General features: G+C 34.3%; 1 protein-coding gene across 1 annotated transcript; it reads left to right on the top strand.

The window, feature by feature from the left end:
• Positions 1–17,992: 17,992 nt before the first annotated feature.
• On the top strand, positions 17,993–20,421 carry LOC141393017 (uncharacterized). Its single transcript, XM_073965970.1, has 4 exons — positions 17,993–18,466; positions 18,532–18,774; positions 19,858–19,909; positions 20,089–20,421. Coding segments are annotated over exons 1-4 (654 nt in total). The 5' UTR covers positions 17,993–18,109; the 3' UTR covers positions 20,091–20,421.
• The last annotated feature ends 1,145 nt before the right edge of the window (positions 20,422–21,566 follow it).

Below are 21,566 nucleotides of genomic sequence, written 5' to 3'. Positions count from 1 at the left end.
TCTAGAAGAATGCCAGCAAGATTCCAAGACCACGTCACTTATTAGCGTGCGAGATTGTAGTGTCTCGAGTTGACATCACAGATTTAATAATTGTTTATTTGCATCATTGTTTTTCTATGTCTTTACGATCATTTATCTCTCACATATTAGTGTTACAGTAAGCGCTTACCCGTCTAACGTTCAACATTACTGTTTCTGTCATATCTTGTCTTTATTTGTATTTTAATAAATGTAGTCTCATTTATAACAATAACCATATTTTAATACCCTACACCACACTGTGATAAGGGTACTATGTCTTAGTGTATTCGTTTGTGACATACGGAAGGAAACGAAATAGACCCATAGTCCCTTTTGATGATATGCATTAGAGTTGTAAAATCTAATTCATTTGAAAGATCTTGTTCAATAGCTCAGCTCTTTTGACTGAACTAGTTCAGTAATCAAGTTCATAGTTTACTATCCAGTTCAATGATTCGGATCAGAATCGGTCAAGGGCTCTTAATCATCATTTAAGTGGCTGGCAAAAAATCGTATGTTGTATGTATGTGTGTAGAAATTATGATATATCGGGATATGTTATGTCAAAAATGTTCTTTATGTAGAAATAACTGTTATTACAATGGGGGTTAACAATTTACATTAATCCAAAACATAAACAAAACTCATTACATTACTAAGGGATCACTTAGCACAGAAGACGGCGTCACTTTATTCATATGTGAATGACATGCTGAACTAGATTGTGAATTGTTCGTTGATTGTTCTTCGTGGATCTTTCGGTCGGTTGATCTAGTTCAGACGCTCTTCTCAATGAATCGTTCAATTGAACTAGTTCGTTCATGAACTTTACAACTCTAATATGCATAGATTCACTTTCTGAGTCGCTTTAGTCTTGTCGCTGTGACGTGTAAAAGCCGTAATACACAGCGTATAACGTATGACCAACGGCGGCAAGAAAATTATGGCGGCGGCCAAACGATATGGCAACGACACATCGATCAATCAAAAATGCAACACTGAATGGGAGGAGCTTAAATAAAGTAGACAAAATTATAACGGTATCCTTCAAAAATCCCAAGCTCGCTCTCTCTTTGAATTCAGTTTTTTTGGACGCGTAACGAGGTAAGGTGAGGTGAAAGAAATAAATAAATAAAATAATTATTTTTATTTTCTTTTGTTTACTTCTGTAGGTTGATTGTGTCATGTGCAGCTTTTTGCAACAATACAAAGAAACAATTAACATCACTTTCTTTGAAACAGAAATTGAATGACAGATGTGGAAGCAAATATGTATTAAGATAATAATTATGTATTACATTTTTGTTCTTATCAAATGTTTTAAAAAATGAGAAGTGTTTTTTGATTATATGTTTCAATTTTTTTCACCATTCCTTTCCATAATATTTTTCGGATCTCATGAAATGTGAAGCTAAATGTTACATTTAAGAACCAATTTTATGGTAGTTAGGCGAATCGGATAACTGTCACTTTTTGGCAGCTAAAAACACTAAAGATAAGTGCGAAATTCGCTTTGTTGCCACAAAATTCGTGCAAAACTTGTTTTGGCACCTAAGTCAAAACTACTGTATTACTTTTTTCTTTCTTTTCGGGATATATGGCGCGTTTACCACTGACGAAACCGTGATTGACTTTTTTCTTTCGAAATATTTTTATCTCTTTCTTTCTTACAGGTCTTAATACATGGTTTAACATTGGCAGACGTATATAAGTATATTTTCGCGTTTGTATTTGTATTTTCTGTTTCTTTTCTTTTGCGAATTACACTTTTTAACAAATTTTCTTAGATTGCTCTAGACTTCTTGCATTTTTCCACTCCTTTCAGTTTTTTTCAGGTTATATTCTTTTTTCTTTCAGGCTTTTTTATGTTTCTTTTTCAGGTATTATTTATTTTCTTTTACAGGTTAACTTTGATTAATTTTTCTTTGCAGGTTTAATTTATTTTTCAGGTTTTAATTATTTTCACTGCTTTTACTTTAATTTTCATTTATAGTTAATATTTTCTTTTAATAAATTCACTTTGATATTTTAACATTGTTAGCACCGTTCTTTCTTTATTTTCACGTACACCAATTTTTGCCTTATTTATCACCACCACCTTACCTCGTTACGCGTCCAAAAAAACTGAATTCAAAGAGAGAGCGAGCTTGGGATTTTTGAAGGATACCGTTATAATTTTGTCTACTTTATTTAAGCTCCTCCCATTCAGTGTTGCATTTTTGATTGATCGATGTGTCGTTGCCATATCGTTTGGCCGCCGCGATAATTTTCTTGCCGCCGTTGGTCATGCGTTATACGCTGTGTATTACGGCTTTTACACGTCACAGCAACAAGACTAAAGCGACTCAGAAAGTGAATCTATGCATATTAGAGTTGTATACTTCATGAACGAAATAGTTCAATTGAACGATTCATTGAGAAGAGCATATGAACTAGATCAACCGACCGAAAGATCCACGAAGAACGATCAACGATCGATTCACAATCGAGTTCACCATGTCATTCACATATGAATACAGTGGCGCCGTCTTCTGTGCTAAGTGATCCCTTAGTAATGTAATGAGTTTTGTTTATGCTTTGGATTAATGTAAATTGTCAACCCCCATTGTAATAACAGTTATTTCTACATAAAGAACATTTTTGACATAACATATCCCGATATATCATAATTTCTACACACATACATACGATTTTTTGCCAGCCACTTAAATGATGATTAAGAGCCCTTGACCGATTCTGATCCGAATCATTGAACTGGATAGTAAACTATGAACTTGATTACTGAACTAGTTCAGTCAAAAGAGCTGAGCTATTGAACAAGATCTTTCAAATGAATTAGATTTTACAACTCTAATGTATATCATCAAAAGGGACTATGGGTCTTTTTTTTAAAAAATATGGTTATTGTTATAAAAGAGACTACATTTATTAAACTACAAATAAAGACAAGATATGACAGGGCACCCAGCTACCAATGGCCTACCAGAAAGACATATACAGACATTAAAAAGGAAACTTAAAGTGCAAGAAATCATTACAAGGTATAGAGCAACACCACTTTCAAATGGCCAAAGCCCCGCAAAAGCATATCTAGGCCGCGATTTACGGATAAAAATTGACAAAATTCGACCTGTTAAATTGTAAAAATCTACGATGAAGCACAAAGTTCGAAGTCTACGCGTGGGGGAAAGGGTTCAAGTACGTTGGTACGATAAAGGTATACCCACATGGAAATTTGGCAACGTTTTGAAAAAGCTCGGGAATCTTCATTATAGAATCAAACTTGACAACAACTACGTTCTTAAGCGACACATAAATCAATTATATAAATCGAATGTTTACCATCAAGATTCGCCTACTGTTCGCAAAGAAGTTCCACCTCAAAAGAAACCTATCATAAAAGAAATCATAATACATTGTAATCAATCGCACCGCCAAGATATCGCCGAGCCACATCCGCAAATCACCACCCATACACAACCTCAAACCGCGACCAGTTCACAACATTATTCTCCAACCTATTCACAGCCTTGCGTACGTCCCGAATCCGCCTCAAGCCGAATTCGGATACCAACCACCAGAGACGACAAGTATCAGACGTTCGACCAGATCTAGAAGAATGCCAGCAAGATTCCAAGACCACGTCACTTATTAGCGTGCGAGATTGTAGTGTCTCGAGTTGACATCACAGATTTAATAATTGTTTATTTGCATCATTGTTTTTCTATGTCTTTACGATCATTTATCTCTCACATATTATTGTTACAGTAAGCGCTTACCCGTCTAACGTTCAACATTACTGTTTCTGTCATATCTTGTCTTTATTTGTATTTTAATAAATGTAGTCTCATTTATAACAATAACCATATTTTAATAACCTACACCACACTGTGATAAGGGTACTATGTCTTAGTGTATTCGTTTGTGACATACGGAAGGAAACGAAATAGACCCATAGTCCCTTTTGATGATATGCATTAGAGTTGTAAAATCTAATTCATTTGAAAGATCTTGTTCAATAGCTCAGCTCTTTTGACTGAACTAGTTCAGTAATCAAGTTCATAGTTTACTATCCAGTTCAATGATTCGGATCAGAATCGGTCAAGGGCTCTTAATCATCATTTAAGTGGCTGGCAAAAAATCGTATGTTGTATGTATGTGTGTAGAAATTATGATATATCGGGATATGTTATGTCAAAAATGTTCTTTATGTAGAAATAACTGTTATTACAATGGGGGTTAACAATTTACATTAATCCAAAACATAAACAAAACTCATTACATTACTAAGGGATCACTTAGCACAGAAGACGGCGTCACTTTATTCATATGTGAATGACATGCTGAACTAGATTGTGAATTGTTCGTTGATTGTTCTTCGTGGATCTTTCGGTCGGTTGATCTAGTTCAGACGCTCTTCTCAATGAATCGTTCAATTGAACTAGTTCGTTCATGAACTTTACAACTCTAATATGCATAGATTCACTTTCTGAGTCGCTTTAGTCTTGTCGCTGTGACGTGTAAAAGCCGTAATACACAGCGTATAACGTATGACCAACGGCGGCAAGAAAATTATGGCGGCGGCCAAACGATATGGCAACGACACATCGATCAATCAAAAATGCAACACTGAATGGGAGGAGCTTAAATAAAGTAGACAAAATTATAACGGTATCCTTCAAAAATCCCAAGCTCGCTCTCTCTTTGAATTCAGTTTTTTTGGACGCGTAACGAGGTAAGGTGAGGTGAAAGAAATAAATAAATAAAATAATTATTTTTATTTTCTTTTGTTTACTTCTGTAGGTTGATTGTGTCATGTGCAGCTTTTTGCAACAATACAAAGAAACAATTAACATCACTTTCTTTGAAACAGAAATTGAATGACAGATGTGGAAGCAAATATGTATTAAGATAATAATTATGTATTACATTTTTGTTCTTATCAAATGTTTTAAAAAATGAGAAGTGTTTTTTGATTATATGTTTCAATTTTTTTCACCATTCCTTTCCATAATATTTTTCGGATCTCATGAAATGTGAAGCTAAATGTTACATTTAAGAACCAATTTTATGGTAGTTAGGCGAATCGGATAACTGTCACTTTTTGGCAGCTAAAAACACTAAAGATAAGTGCGAAATTCGCTTTGTTGCCACAAAATTCGTGCAAAACTTGTTTTGGCACCTAAGTCAAAACTACTGTATTACTTTTTTCTTTCTTTTCGGGATATATGGCGCGTTTACCACTGACGAAACCGTGATTGACTTTTTTCTTTCGAAATATTTTTATCTCTTTCTTTCTTACAGGTCTTAATACATGGTTTAACATTGGCAGACGTATATAAGTATATTTTCGCGTTTGTATTTGTATTTTCTGTTTCTTTTCTTTTGCGAATTACACTTTTTAACAAATTTTCTTAGATTGCTCTAGACTTCTTGCATTTTTCCACTCCTTTCAGTTTTTTTCAGGTTATATTCTTTTTTCTTTCAGGCTTTTTTATGTTTCTTTTTCAGGTATTATTTATTTTCTTTTACAGGTTAACTTTGATTAATTTTTCTTTGCAGGTTTAATTTATTTTTCAGGTTTTAATTATTTTCACTGCTTTTACTTTAATTTTCATTTATAGTTAATATTTTCTTTTAATAAATTCACTTTGATATTTTAACATTGTTAGCACCGTTCTTTCTTTATTTTCACGTACACCAATTTTTGCCTTATTTATCACCACCACCTTACCTCGTTACGCGTCCAAAAAAACTGAATTCAAAGAGAGAGCGAGCTTGGGATTTTTGAAGGATACCGTTATAATTTTGTCTACTTTATTTAAGCTCCTCCCATTCAGTGTTGCATTTTTGATTGATCGATGTGTCGTTGCCATATCGTTTGGCCGCCGCCATAATTTTCTTGCCGCCGTTGGTCATGCGTTATACGCTGTGTATTACGGCTTTTACACGTCACAGCAACAAGACTAAAGCGACTCAGAAAGTGAATCTATGCATATTAGAGTTGTATACTTCATGAACGAAATAGTTCAATTGAACGATTCATTGAGAAGAGCATATGAACTAGATCAACCGACCGAAAGATCCACGAAGAACGATCAACGATCGATTCACAATCGAGTTCACCATGTCATTCGCATATGAATACAGTGGCGCCGTCTTCTGTGCTAAGTGATCCCTTAGTAATGTAATGAGTTTTGTTTATGCTTTGGATTAATGTAAATTGTCAACCCCCATTGTAATAACAGTTATTTCTACATAAAGAACATTTTTGACATAACATATCCCGATATATCATAATTTCTACACACATACATACGATTTTTTGCCAGCCACTTAAATGATGATTAAGAGCCCTTGACCGATTCTGATCCGAATCATTGAACTGGATAGTAAACTATGAACTTGATTACTGAACTAGTTCAGTCAAAAGAGCTGAGCTATTGAACAAGATCTTTCAAATGAATTAGATTTTACAACTCTAATGTATATCATCAAAAGGGACTATGGGTCTTTTTTTTAAAAAATATGGTTATTGTTATAAAAGAGACTACATTTATTAAACTACAAATAAAGACAAGATATGACAGAAACAATAATGTTGAACGTTAGACGGGTAAACGCTTACTGTAACAATAATATGTGACAGAGAAATGATGAATACATATGATCGTAAAGACATAGAGAAACAATGATGCAAATAAACAATAGCTTTGTTCCCCATACTTTTTAATAGTAAAACTCGTAAAAGAGAAGAAGAGAGAAAATTTGTTGTCAAACAAAAGTTTTTTTCATAAAGTTCGGGAACGCAAATATGGAAAAAACGTCAAAAAAGCTGGAACAAATGTCAAAGTCGGCGTACCAGCTAATCAGACGCCGGCATCCATGTTACTATTTTTTACACGCTCAAATTTGTCGAGTAAAAAGTTTTTAAAGAGAGCGTCATTTAGCGCCATTTTTGTTTTGTTTAAAGAGAAGTGAACATTTTACAACTTTTTTGTGTATGGGAACGGGTTTTCGGGTAAAATGTGTAAAAGTCGTAAAAATTGTAAAAACTTTTTAGTTCTGGAACAGAGCTAATTATTAAATCAGTGATGTCAACTCGAGACACTACAATCTCTCTTGGAATCTTGCTGGGATTCTTCTAGATCTGGTCGAACGTCTGATACTTGTCGTCTCTGGTGGTTGGTATCCGAATTCGGCTTGAGGCGGATTCGGGACGTACGCAAGGCTGTGAATAGGTTGGAGAATGATGTTGTGAACTGGTCGCGGCTTGAGGTTGTGTATGGGTGGTGATTTGCGGATGTGGCTCGGCGATATCTTGGCGGTGCGATTGATTACAATGCATTATGATTTCTTCTATGATAGGTTTCTTTTGAGGTGGAACTTCTTTGCGAACAGTAGGCGAATCTTCGATTTATATAATTGATTTACAGTGACACAGAAAAGTATACATACACCCTACAAAAATTCAGTTTTGGCTAAATCTTTGGGTTTTTTACAGCAACAACTGCACTGTGTTGCTCCTTGGTGACAAAATAACCATAATTACACAAATTTATTTTAATCTAATACGTACAGTAGTTTTGATTTAGCTGCCAAAACAAGTTTTGCACGAATTCTGTGGCGGCAAAGCGAATTTCGCACTTATCTTTAGTATTTTTAATTAATTCGATTAGCTGCCAAAAGGTGGCAGTTATCCGATTCACCCACCAAAGAAAATGCCAAAGAATTGACTCTTAAATGTGACAATCAGCTTTACCTGTCCTAAAATTCGAGAACTATTTTGGAATAATTTGGAGTAACTGCCAATTATTCCACAAACATTCCAGAAGATACAAGGGAGACTTCATTCAAATTAGCTTAATGATATCGCCGAGTCCGAACGGCGTGCCTTAATATACCACTTGGAGAGAAGTTTTATATGGCTGAAATACTCAGGAAATTTCGCCAACATTACTGAAGAATATTTTGCCACCGTGGAAAATTTTATGTTGCTTGGCCTAGGAATCGAACCACAGACATTCTGAGTGCAAGGCGGGTGTGCATAACATTACACCACGGTAGCACCCAACACTGAAACATATCATCCGTACTTTGCATTAGTTCATAAAAAATAATTCATTTACAATTATTAACATTTGCTCCTACATCTTTCATCCAATTTCTGTTTGAATAAAAAGAATGTTAACTTATCTTTGCGTTCTTGCAACAACCTGCATAAGTAAACTAAAAGAAACAGCCCTTCTAGGCCAACCCACTTCTAATAATTCTCACCATATGTGTTCAAAATCTTGTTATTGTTCTAATTAGGGATTTACTCAAGAAATTCAGGTGAGCTAACTAAGTTCGTAGAAGGAACTCCGACTCATAACACTGTGCAACATTTTTAAGGTGATCTTGTGCAAACAATTCGAACTGAGGATTTTTTGAAAGTACAGACCCAAACGACAAGAAACCCTAGTTGGGTTTTGTTGTGTCAGATCCAGCTCGTGTTTTATAGCCCCATCTAAACATGGTTAAATATTGAGTTTTTATAGAAATTCGGGGCTATATCTCTGAAACCAATGCGAATCTTTTTCTGACCTCTGAAGCAAATTTGTAGATAAGGACAAGAATAAAATATTTGGAGAAATAATGAACTCGAAAAACTACATTTATTGCCTCCAATTTAAAAATATATGCAAAAATTCCAAACTTTTTATACACAACGCACCATCTCCAAAACCCTTAATTTTTTCTGAATATTTTCTTTTGGACAAATATTCCCTGGAATAAAATACACAACTCTTCAGAACATGTCATTGTTGTAAAATGCCTCTATGCCGTTGTTTTCAGTTCATTTTTCAACGACGATTTAATAAAAATGTCAATAATGTGGTGAAATCCGAAATGCGAGAATAAACCTTTGGTGTGAACTGTGTTTGAAATACTTCTTGTAAAAGATATGATGCAAAATGCCACTGAAACAACATGAAGTAAGCATTTTAGAGTTTCAGAATGTTCTAAAGAATTGTTGAGAACTTTATTTGGAAGACTTTTACAAAAGGTTACTTGGTTCAACTCCCAATAGTTTAGCCGATACTGACCAGAATTTCAGAAATTATGTAAAATTAGATATATTTTATAGATGTTGATGCCCTAGATGTAGTTTTTTTATGTGTTTTTTTTTTTCAAAAGATAAGTTCTATTAGTTTTGGGCTACAATATTGCTAAAGAAAGCAAGGCCAAATTCCTATTCGTTTCTGAGATAAAGGACTGATAAATGGAAACAAGTGTAGATTTAGCCCGGTTTAGATGAGGCCATACTGGAACTGGATCTGGATCTGGATAGTCTAAATATGTACTTTAAAAAATGCATACTAGAAGTTGTTCGCATTTTCAGTGTTGCATAGTGTAATATCATCGATTGTGTAAAAATTATCACGAGTAACGAATCCAGTTTTCTTCTGTTTCGCACAAAAAATCCTATGTTTGTGTTTGGCAACTGTAGCATGACGTGATATTCTTTTTCGCTGGTAAATACAAAATTCTCAATGAAATTGGGTTATTCTTTCCAAATATTATTGGTAGTTAAATACAATTCGCAGTTATAGGACTGGCAGTTAAAAGTGTAATTTGCATTAAAAATTCGACAAAAATGCAAATATTTAAATTTTTTGGCAGAAAAATCAAATTCGCACTCAATTTTCACAACACAGAAAAGTATACATACACCCCAAGGAAATACGAGTATTATCGTAAAATTTATGGAATTAGTAGCAAAATTTATACATTTTTTTAGTTTTGGCGAATGTCTCTGGGTGTCTGATATATTTTAGAGAAACGAAAATAATTTTTGGGGGTCAAATGCCGTTATTTAGGGTCCAATTTCTTATACACCTCGTTAAAGCTGACCCTTGCTTAATTGTTTTCGTTTTTAGGTATTGTACTTTATAAAAAGCACAAAATTCGTATCAGGTGGCAAATCTTGAGACCCTAGAAAGCTTTGAAGTTGTTTTTGTGCATAATATACTTTCCTGAACGTCGATAAATGCACGTTTTCCCTCAGATTTATCAGGAAGTGAATAGATTCTGCGGAATTCTTGGTGCAAATTACACATAGATGGCCTTGAATTGTCTTGTAATATTGTCGGATACAATCCTTGGGCATCAATTGACTCAGAAATGTACAATTATACGAAACGTTTCACGCCTATTGTAACGGTAATGATCATAATACGAAAACGACGTTGTTCACTGTACAAATTTCATGCTTTTTTGGTAGTGCTTATATTTTGTTGCTTTAGAAGCTTCGGAAACAGGTTTGTAACAAAATATGTCACATTTCTGATTCAAGTAATGCCCAAGGATTGTATCAGACCATATTACAAGGCAATTCAATGCATTTTGTATGTAATTTGCTCCAGGAATTCCGCGGAATATATTAACTTCCTAAGAAATTTGAGGAAAAACGTGCATTAATCGACGTCCAGGAAGGAATATTTTGCTCAATAACAACTCCAAAGCTTCTTGGGTCTCAAGATTTGCAATCTGAAACAAATTTTGTGCTTTTAATAAAGTACAATACATAAAAACGCAAAGAGTTAAGCAAGGGTCAGCTTTAATGTGCTATACATGAAGTCCGACCTTAAATAACGGCATTAAACCCCCAAAAAGTATTTGTTTTCTCTAAAATGTATCTCAGACACCCAGAGACATTCGCCAAAACTAAAAAATGTATAAATTTTGCTACTAATTCCATAAATTTGACGATAATACTCGTATTTCCTTGGGGTGTATGTATACTTTTCTGTGTTGTGAAAATTGCATTTCTTTAATTGTATTAAATATACATATTACATTAAAATAAATTTGTGTAATTATGTTTATTTTGTCACCAAGAGCCACACAGTGCAGTTGTTGCTGTAAAAACCCCAACGATTTAGCCTAAACTGCATTTTTGTAGGGTGTATGTATACTTTTCTGTGTCACTGTATGTGTCGCTTAAGAACGTAGTTGTTGTCAAGTTTGATTCTATAATGAAGATTCCCGAGCTTTTTCAAAACGTTGCCAAATTTCCATGTGGGTATACCGTTATCGTACCAACGTACTTGAACCCTTTCCCCCAACGGTAGACTTCGAACTTTGTGCTTCATCGTAGATTTTTACAATTTAACAGGTCGAATTTTGTCAATTTTTATCCGTAAATCGCGGCCTAGATGTGCTTTTGCTGGGCTTTGGCCATTTGAAAGTGGTGTTGCTCTGTACCTTGTAACGATTTCTTGAACTTTAAGTCGTAATGATGCCTTTTCATTTTCCATCGCTTTAAGTTTCCTTTTTAATGTCTGTATAAGTCTTTCTGCTAGGCCATTGGTAGCTGGGTGCCCTGGTGCTATAAATTTTTGAATAATGCCTTTATTTTCACAAAAATGTTTAAATATGGTGCTTTGGAATACTGTCGCATTATCAGACACTATAACTAGAGGAAGGCCGTGTGTTGCAAATATGCTTTGTAACAAATTTATTGTAATCTCTAAAGTTGAAGCTTGTTTACTTACTCTGATTTCAGGCCATTTGGACTAGCGTCAACTAACACAAGGAAATAGTGGTTTTGGTTTTTGCACAATTCGGACCAGACTTAGCTAAATTCTCAATGTCCGAGTCAATTCCTCTCCAAAAACAATATTTCCTTGCCAGCTGCTTCATTTTTACGACTCCAATATGTGTATGGTGCAATTCACGTAACAGTGCCTCACGTAAAGTCGCTGGCATTATTACGCGCATACCCTTGAATAAAACTCCATCTTGTATAGAATACTCAGGATGTGAAATTTTACAGCTTAATAAATCTTCCTTGAAATTTTTGATATCGGAATCCTTTTCTGTTTCCATTGCTATCGATTTTGCTGTAATTGAAAATGAAGAAATTTCGTTTATAGTTTGATCTTGGATGTCTTTTGTTTTCCTATCAAGGAAATGTGAAAATTTTGAATTCGTTGTTAAAGAAGCTCTTGATAAACAATCTACTTGTATTATTTGATCAGCTTTGCGATGCTCAATTTTGTAACTAAATCCTTGTAGGAACGATGCGTATCGTAGTAATCGTTGTGATGTCATTGCAGGTGTTTTAGCGTTTTGATTGAAAATCCTTGATAGCGGGCGATTATCAGTCACAAGTGTAAATTCTCTACCATGCAAATACATAAAAAATGTATCAACTGCGAAAATTATTGCAAGAGCCTCCCTATCTAGTTGGCTATAATTTTGTTCCGCTTTTGTTAAAGCCCTGAAAATAAACCCGATTGGTCTCTCAAAGTCGTCAATTAAATGAGAAAGTACGGCAGCAACACCCGTAGGAATTGCATCACAAGTAAGAGTTAATGGCAGCGATTCATTATCTATATATATATAAAATAGAAAAATGTTTGTATGTTTGTTTGTTTGTTTGAAATTTATAGACTCAAAAACCGCTGAACCTATCTTGCTGAAATTTTCAGGGTATATTACTACATCGCCTGAAAGTAACATAGGCTATACAAAGTTTCGAAATTCCGCTCTGATCCGGATATATAGCATCAGAATCGGAGGTACCTCCAAAAAATTTTAACTTTGTATGCAAATATCTATAGAACGGTTACAGATACAGACTCCAAATTTGAAATATGTGATGGATTTTAGCCTAAAACTAAATGTGCCAAAATATATCGAAATCGGTCCAGATTTGGATATAGCTCCCATATATATTTTCGTCCGATTTCAAGTATTTGATGTACCAAACACGCTATATATGTCCGATTTCCATGAAATTTGGAATGCGTGACGGAACGTGGCTTATAACAAAATGTACCAAACTATATCGAAATCGGTTCACATTTGGATATAGATCCCATATATATTTTCGTCCGATATCAAGTATTTGATGTACCAAACACGCTATATATGTCCGATTCTAATGAAATTTGGAATGTGTGACGGAATTTGGCCTATAAGTAAATGTACCCAACTATATCGAAATCGGTTCAGATTTGGATATAGCTCCCATACATATTTTCGTCCGATTTCAAGTATTTGGTGTACCAAACACGCTATACATACATGTCCGATTTCAATGAAATTTGGAATGTGTGACGGAATTTGGTCTATAACTATTTGTTCCATTATACATCGAAATCGGTTCAGATTTGGATATAGCTCCCACATATATTTTCGTCTGATTTCAAGTATTTGATGTACCAAACATGCTATATATGTCCGATTTCAATGACATTTGGAATGTGTGATAGAATTGGCCTATCTATATATCGACACCTCCATATAATAGTATGCTAAGTCTAAAAAGTGAGTTTTGAAGGAGAAGCTCTCAAAGTTTGGCAATTTCTTTGAACTTCAGTACTATGCTAAGTCAATATTTGTTTATAACTTCTGTTCGGATTGACCAAGATCTATTTATAAGGTCACGTAAGTAGCACAACAACAACTCTATTTTGGCCGAAAATTCTTCAATATGTCAAAATGTTTGTTTACGTTTTCATACAAATTATTCACAATAACAAAAAAATTGACAGATTGAAACCAATCAGCTGGCCATTTTACGCCACCTTATCATTTCATCATGGGATTGACCGATCATTACCAAAATTAGACAGAATTTAAGTTAAAGAACGTTCGACACCTCCAAATAATAGTTTGTTAATTCTGAAAAGCGAGTTTTGCAGGACAAGCTCTAAAAGTTTGGAAATTTCTTTGACCTTCAGTACTATGCTAAGTAAATATTTGTATATAACTTCTGTTCGGATTGTCCGATCATTACCAAAATTTGACAGAATTGAAGTTAAAGGACGTTAAATATAAAAATGTAAAGAACTTGAAAACATGCTAAGTCGACTTAGCATACTATTGTTTGGAGGCGTCGATATATAAAATTGAAATTTGTTTGTACGTTTGTTTGTTTGTGCCTTATAGACTCGAAAACCGCTGAACAGATCTTACTGAAATTTTTAGGGTACATTGCTACATGGCCAGGAATGAAAATAGGCTATATCATTTTTTGAAATTTCGCGTTGATCTGGAGATATAGCATCAAAACCGGAGGTACCTCCAGAAAATGTAGAATTTGTATGCAAATATCTTTAGAACTATTACAGATACAATCTCCAAATTTTGTATGTGTGACAGAATTTGATGTAGAAATAAATTTACCAAATTATATCCAAATCGGTTCAGATTTGGATATAGCTCCCACATACATATATTTTCGGCCGATTTCCTTATTTTAGGTACCAAAAATGCTATTTATGTCCAACTTCAATGAAATTTGAAATGTGTGACGGAACTTGGTCTGGAAATAAACGTGCCAAATTATATCAAAATCGGTTCATATTTGGATATAGCTCCCATACACATATATTTTCTGCCGACTTCCTTATTTTATGTACCAAACGCGCTATATATGTCCAATTTCGCTGAAATTTTGAATGTCTGACGCAATTTGTTGTAGAAATAAATATGCCAAATTATATGGAGATTGGTTCAGATTTGGATATAGCCCCCATATACATATATTTTCGGCCGATTTCCTTATTTTATGCACCAAACACGCTATATATGTATATGTAAAATGTGTGATGGATATTGGCCTAGAAATATATGTGCCAATTTATATCGAAATCGGTTCAGATTTGGATATATCTCCTACGTATATTTTCTGCCGATTTCATGTGTTTGAGGCACCAAACACGCTATTGATATCCAATTTCAATAAAATTTGGAAAGTGAGACTGAACTTGGTCTAGAAATACATGTGCCAAATTATATCGAAATCGGTTCAGATTTGGATGTAGCTCCCATATATATTTTCGGTCGATTTTCCGCATTGGATGGACCAAACACGCTGTATATGTCCAATTTCGCTGAAATTTGGAATGTGTAACGGAATTTGGTCTAGAAACAAATGTGCCAATTATATCGAAATCGGTTCATATTTGGATATTGCCCTTATATATATTTTTGACCGATTTCCTGTAATTTATGCATCAAACACTGTATGTATGTCCAATTTCGCTGAAATTTGGAATGTCTGACGGAATTCGGTCTATATGTATATCAATGTGCAAAATTATATCGAAATCGGTTATAATTTGGATATAGCTCCCTTACATATTTTCGGCCGATTTGCTATATTTTATGCACCTAACACGCTATTTATGTCCAATTTCAATATAATTTGGAATGTGTGACGGAATTTGGTATAGAAATGAATGTGCCAAATTATATCGAAATCGGTTCATATTTGGATATTGCCCCTATATATATTTTCGGCCGATTTCCTGTAATTTGTGCACCAAACACGCTATGTGTGTCCAATTTCGCTGAAATTTGGAATGTGTGACGGAATTTGGTCTAGAAACAAATGTTCCAAATTATATCAAAATCGGTTCAGGTTTGAATATAGCTCCCATATATATTTTCGGCCGATTTCTTGCATTTTGTGCACCAAACACGTTATGTATGTTTAATTTCATTGCAATTTGGAATGCGAGACTGGATTTGGTGTAAAAATAAATGTGCAAAATGATATCTAGATCTGTTCAGATCGGAATATAGCTCCCATATATATTTTCATGTTTTTGTTACATATGTCTAATTTGAATGAAATTTTGAAGATTTAGAAGTCATCATTATATACACATGTACGAGTACTTATAGTTGAGAAGGAATTGACCAAGGCTACAGCATTAAATATTATATGTTTGAGAGACTTCTTAAGAATAATGTTTTAATATGATATAACTAATCATTATTTGAGTAAAAATTTTGAATACGAGTGGGAGTTATCCTAAGAGTAATTTCAGATATCACAATATGTTAATATGTATATGACCTGGAAATAATAAGTCCCATTTATAAAATAAATTACAACTATCCTCAAACCTAAGGTTCTCAAACCTGGTTCTATTCTTAATTTTATTCACTCCAAATCCAATCTGTACAAATAAAGAGAAATTAATATTGTAAGAGTATATAACTACCGTAGGAATACTTGTAGTCGAAAAGGCTTTAGGAGTAGTGTTACCTCCTGAAACATACAAAAATACCATAGTAGCTCCAAAACAGCCCTGAGTGGGTAGAGAACGCCTTCATATCTCCTATATTTATACGTTAAAATATTAAAAACGCATTGCATTATATTTTATTTAAGTCGGGGTAGCAAAGCGCACCGGGTTCAGCTAGTAAGGTACTAAAATTTGGTCATGTAAAATTTCTTGTTTCAATTTGTTAAATGCTTCTTCACATGGCTTTGACCATACAAACTTTTTCTTTCTCCAGTAAATGAGTAAATTTCTCAGAGGATATGTCAGGGTTGCCATGTTGGGAATAAACCGTGAATAATATGTAACCATTCCTAAAAACCTCCTGACATCATCCACGTTAGCAGGACGTGGCAATTTTGACATCGCTTCTGGTTTTGAAGTGCATTTAGCTATCGAATTGTGGCTTATCACATATCCTAAGTATTGGATATGTTCTTTGAAATACTCACATTTCTTCTTATTAATGGGTACTTTACACGATATGTTTTTTGCATATGAGTTGTCACTTCTCCCATACAAACTGTATATGCAAAGTGACAACTCATATATAAAACAAGTAAAAAAGTATCAGTCGGCTTTGCCGACAGAGATATACCCTCAGCCTGTGTATATTGAAAAAAATGTTTCCCAAAATACGTGTGTATTTAGGGGGTTTTAAAAATTTTGGACGTTTGAACCGACGAAAATGTTGATTAGGATTGAAGATCAAAAGTTTTGCGGAGGAGATACTAAAAGGAATGGATCGACATTGACCGTTATGGAAGTGGACCTCCAGCCACAACATATGGTGCCATAGGGGGTTTTTACACTCTTCGGGCTGTTTGCTCAAGAAGTATGGACTTGCCCCTAAAAAAATTTTTAAAAAAGGAATGGATCGACATTGACCGTTATGGAAGTGGACCTCTAGCCACAACATATGGTGCCGTAGGGGATTTTTACACTCTTCGGGCTGTTTGCTCAAGAAGTATGGACTTGCCCCTAAGAAAAACTTTTACAATCGTATTTGAGGCAGCGAATGCAAGTTGCCTCAACAAAAATCAAAGTGATTCGATATCAGGTCTTAAAGTGAACTTATCCGAAATTTTGTGTGAGAGGTAACGGATGGAGTGGACAAATATAGCCCATATTTCAACCTGATCTATATGTGGTAGATATATTAGGACGTGTAAAGTATAGACCAATTCGGCCACTCCCTTCAAGAGTTACCGTACGATCAATTTTTTCGAACATGTTTGAAATTTTGTGGGGGAGATACCTGAAGGATTGGACCGATATGAGTTATGTTCAAACTTAAACTATGTTTGGACAAAATATTACTAAGGACAGATTTTGGACCGAATCGGCAGATCCGTTCGAGAGTCATCTTTCGCTCCAACCACCTCACACGGTGTCATAGGGGTTTTTTTTTGCATGTTTCGTGCTATTTTCTCAGGAAGTATGGACTTGCCCCTGATGAAACTTGTACCGTCGTATGGAGGGCAGTGAATACAAGTTGCTAAAACAAAAATCAAAGCGATTCGAGAGATGGCCCTAAACTGAACTTTTCCAAAATTTTGTGTGGGAGGTACCCGAAGGAGTCAACCTATTGAGACCATATTGGAACCTCATATTACTCTGGTAGAAAGTATACGCTATACAAAGTATGGACCAAATCTGTCACTCCCTTGTCCCGGGCCACACTAGCATAATTTCACTGAAATTTTGACATGAAATTTTGCGTTTTTAGGAGAAGGGGATGAGGGGATGAAACTCGTGTACACGGTTTCAAGTGTTTGCAAACTTTGTTATGTTGCAATATTGGTTTGAAACAATTTGACATTTTTGTTTTCAGTTCCCTTTTATTTGACATTTTTGTTTTCAATTTTCTTTTGCTTGGCATTCTTTCAGTCGACATTACAACAAAATAGCTTTGTGAAAATAAAAGTATAAAATCCGTGACATTAAAACAATAAAAGTTAATAAATTCGTTTATTTTTTGTGTAAAAAACATAAAATTCGAAGAATTGTTGCAAAATATGACACAAAAGTGGAAGAAGGAAACGGTGGAGCAGTTAATATTATGCGTACAACAGTATCCGTGTCTTTATAATGTACAATCGCCGGATTATGTTGATCGCATAAAGAAGGCACAATGTTGGAACCAAATCCTATTAGATCTCCTTGTTTTGGATCCTGGTCTGGACTTAAAAGAAATCCAAAGAAAATGGAGAAACTTGCGAGTGCAATTTACCAAGGAAGAGCGGTTTGTAAAAAACTCCAAAAAAAGTGGTGCGGGATTGTTGGATATTTATGTTCCAAAACTTTGGTGTTATGATCTCTTAAATTTTCTCAAATCTCATATTGCTATGAGAGGTAGCAAGGACAATATAGAGGTGCGCATTCTGAGAAAAGCAACTTCAAAGAGAGTAATTTTGTTTATTTGTTTTACATGTTTCAGAACATAAATCCGGAAAATGTCGTAACATTGTATGTGGAAAAAGACGAAATTATGGAAGAGACATCGCAAGAACCTGAAATGAAGGAAGAATTGTGGCTATTGGAGGACATAAGTGATGACCTTCCAGATGAACATTACAACAATGGCCCCAGCCATTCAAAGCAGAGCCGTGAGCACCGAGAGGAAAAATATGACATCGAAAGCAAGCCACCGAAAAGAAAACAGCAGAAGAATAAACCGTTGGTAAGTTGTTCCTAATTCAGTAGTCACACGCGCAAAACTTGCGGTAAGAAAAATTGAGATTTTGGGAGAGAGCGGAGAGGAAAAAGCCCATCTCTACTTTTCCTCCAAATTATGCGCGTGTGACTACTGAATAAAGTAACTTTTAAGTTATATTTATATGTTGCTACGTCAGAAGAACAACTCTTAATAACATCATGGGGCGTCATTCAATAAACTATTCTAAAGAGAAACAGTATGTTTCGTACATGACTCCATGCTGGAATTCAACTATCCTTGGCAAAAGTGAATGATTAGCCAGGCTTACATTGGCAATAGACCGAAGTTAGAATACAACTAAGTATCGAACACTAAAACCAAACTTCGCCGTTCAAAATAAACATAAAACAAGAGCTCGTTCCCAACTATTTATTGTGGGTTATTGTCCCATTACAGCAATGAAATCAACGGATTAACCTGATATTGTAAATAAGGGGGAAACAAAATTTGGCTTGGTAACTTAATATTTTTTTAAGCGAGGTACACATTGTGATTTCTGAATTAACCCAACCAGACCTGGGTATTCGTCATTACAACTCAAGTAAAACCTCCTTTGCGTCATTTTGAAAGTGAATTTTTCTTCTTCTATTGATAGCCTGATTGACATTTGGAATACCCCTACTATAAGCACCCCTATTATCTACAGGTTCTTTTGACATCTTTTGAGATTAAACATTGATTAGTGGTTTTTTCTTCTGACTTATAACATTTTAATAATCGTACAATTCAAGACATAAGCTCTGTTCCAGAACTAAAAAGTTTTTACAATTTTTACCACTTTTTACACATTTTGCGTTCCCGTACACAAAATTTATATGAAAATCGTTTACGACTTTTACAACTTTTACGACTTTTACCACTTTATAAAGTACGGGAACAGGCCAATATTTATAGAAGGTAGAAGTGACAATCAGCTGTATTTTTATTTTCAATGAAAACATTATTGTTTTTGTAAATTTGTTAGTTGTTGTAATTCATGCATCTACCTTCTGTAAATATGTCATGTTACAATTCTGCCACTGTGAGTAATATTTTGTTATATTTCAGAATTGCTCAAATGAAGATATTAATAATAAAACTGTAAAAAAAGAAACAAATTGTAAGTAAGGTAGAAACCAAAGTCTACATAAGGTCGGTCCATAAACCCAGCTGACAATTTAGGTTCTCAACAAACGAATTATTGTGATTTGAGATATAAATACACTTAAAGCCGACCTTGTATAGACCTTGGTAGTAGGGCAAGTACTCAAATATAAAATTAACACTGATCAATTTCAGAGAGAGTTTAGAAACGATATCGATCAAATGAAGAAGATGATTTCAAGCAGAAAGGAGTTGAAGTTTGCCTGGCTAGGTAATTTAGTGGCTATTCAGATGGAAAATGTAATACCCGAACTCCAAAATGAAGCTGTTTGGAAGGTTCAGTGCCTAATGCGGCAGTTAACAAAATCACAGACTCAAGCAAAATCTTCACTATCGCAAAATATTTTGGATGATTCAGTGAATATTGTGTCCGAAGACGAAGAATATTAGGTATAGATAACATTAATAATTTTAAACAATTTATACTAAATAAAACTACTTTTTCAGATATTCTCGCCATTTTTGTGGGTGTTTCTATCGCACACATTATATATAATATAATATTCTTTTTTCAAAAACTATCGATGTAATGAATTATGTTTTGTTTTTATAATATAATATTGTATTTTCAAAAAGTATCTATTTAATGAATTAACAATATTTTTATAATATATTTCGTTTTCAAAAACTATGGAAGTAATGAATTAACAATATTGTTATGAACTAATAAATAATGTGTGTATATAAACTACATACAAACTTAAGTCATAGCGGTGTTTTACATAAATATATAGGATTTCACAAGTCTATATTTTTGTTACAAAAAAAAAAAAAACAAATTGCAAAATACCACAATTCTTTGTTCCATCCATCCATTTTTAATTTGTACTATTTCATTTGTAATCCGAACTCGGATTGTTTGAATTTAGTTCTGAAATAGAATAAGGAAAGTAAAGTATAAAAGATAGCTAACAATTAGTTTTTAACGAGAAGCAACAGTATTAAAACTACAGAATTCATTTTTCAAAAAGACTAACAAATGATAACATACTTTTCACAACCAATCAACTTTTCCTTCATTGTTGAAGTACTCCATAAACTGTTGCCGTATAGATTCGGCTTCCCCTCTTCGTGGGTTATAAACACTTTCCCTGTCTTGACAATTATCGGGTGCACTTGGAGGATGACTGACATTTGGCGTGTATGTTTCGTCGTTTTCCAATAAAAAGTTGTGGAGAGCAACACAAGCGAGAGTAATTTTCTCAACTTTTTCCACATTTAAATTAATTGTGGTTAAAAAAACTCGGAATTTGTTTGATAACATTCCAAACGAATGTTCCACTACATGGCGGGCTCTTGACAATCTTGCATTAAACACTTGTTTCTCTTTTGAATTTGTATGAAATGGGTAAGGTTTCATCAGGTGTTTTTGCATGGGGAAAGCGTCATCCCCAACCACAACATGGGGGAGAAGGCGACCGTTACCAACAACAGCATCATTTGGTAAACCTCTTTCTTCTTAAGTATGGTACTTAATTTGGTCTGTAAAAATATTCCGGCATCATTGTTTCGCCCATTGCTTCCGACGTCAACGAAAAGAAACTTGCAATTCGCATCTGATAAAGCCATTAATACTATGCTATTTGTCCCCTTATAGTTATGATAGAAAGCGC

The sequence above is a fragment of the Musca autumnalis genome, unplaced genomic scaffold (assembly GCF_047663935.1).
Source record: "Musca autumnalis isolate F117 unplaced genomic scaffold, ASM4766393v1 scaffold_2, whole genome shotgun sequence".
In the NCBI taxonomy this organism is placed as follows: Eukaryota; Metazoa; Arthropoda; class Insecta; order Diptera; family Muscidae; genus Musca; species Musca autumnalis.
This window is presented reverse-complemented; position numbering and strand designations above follow the sequence as displayed.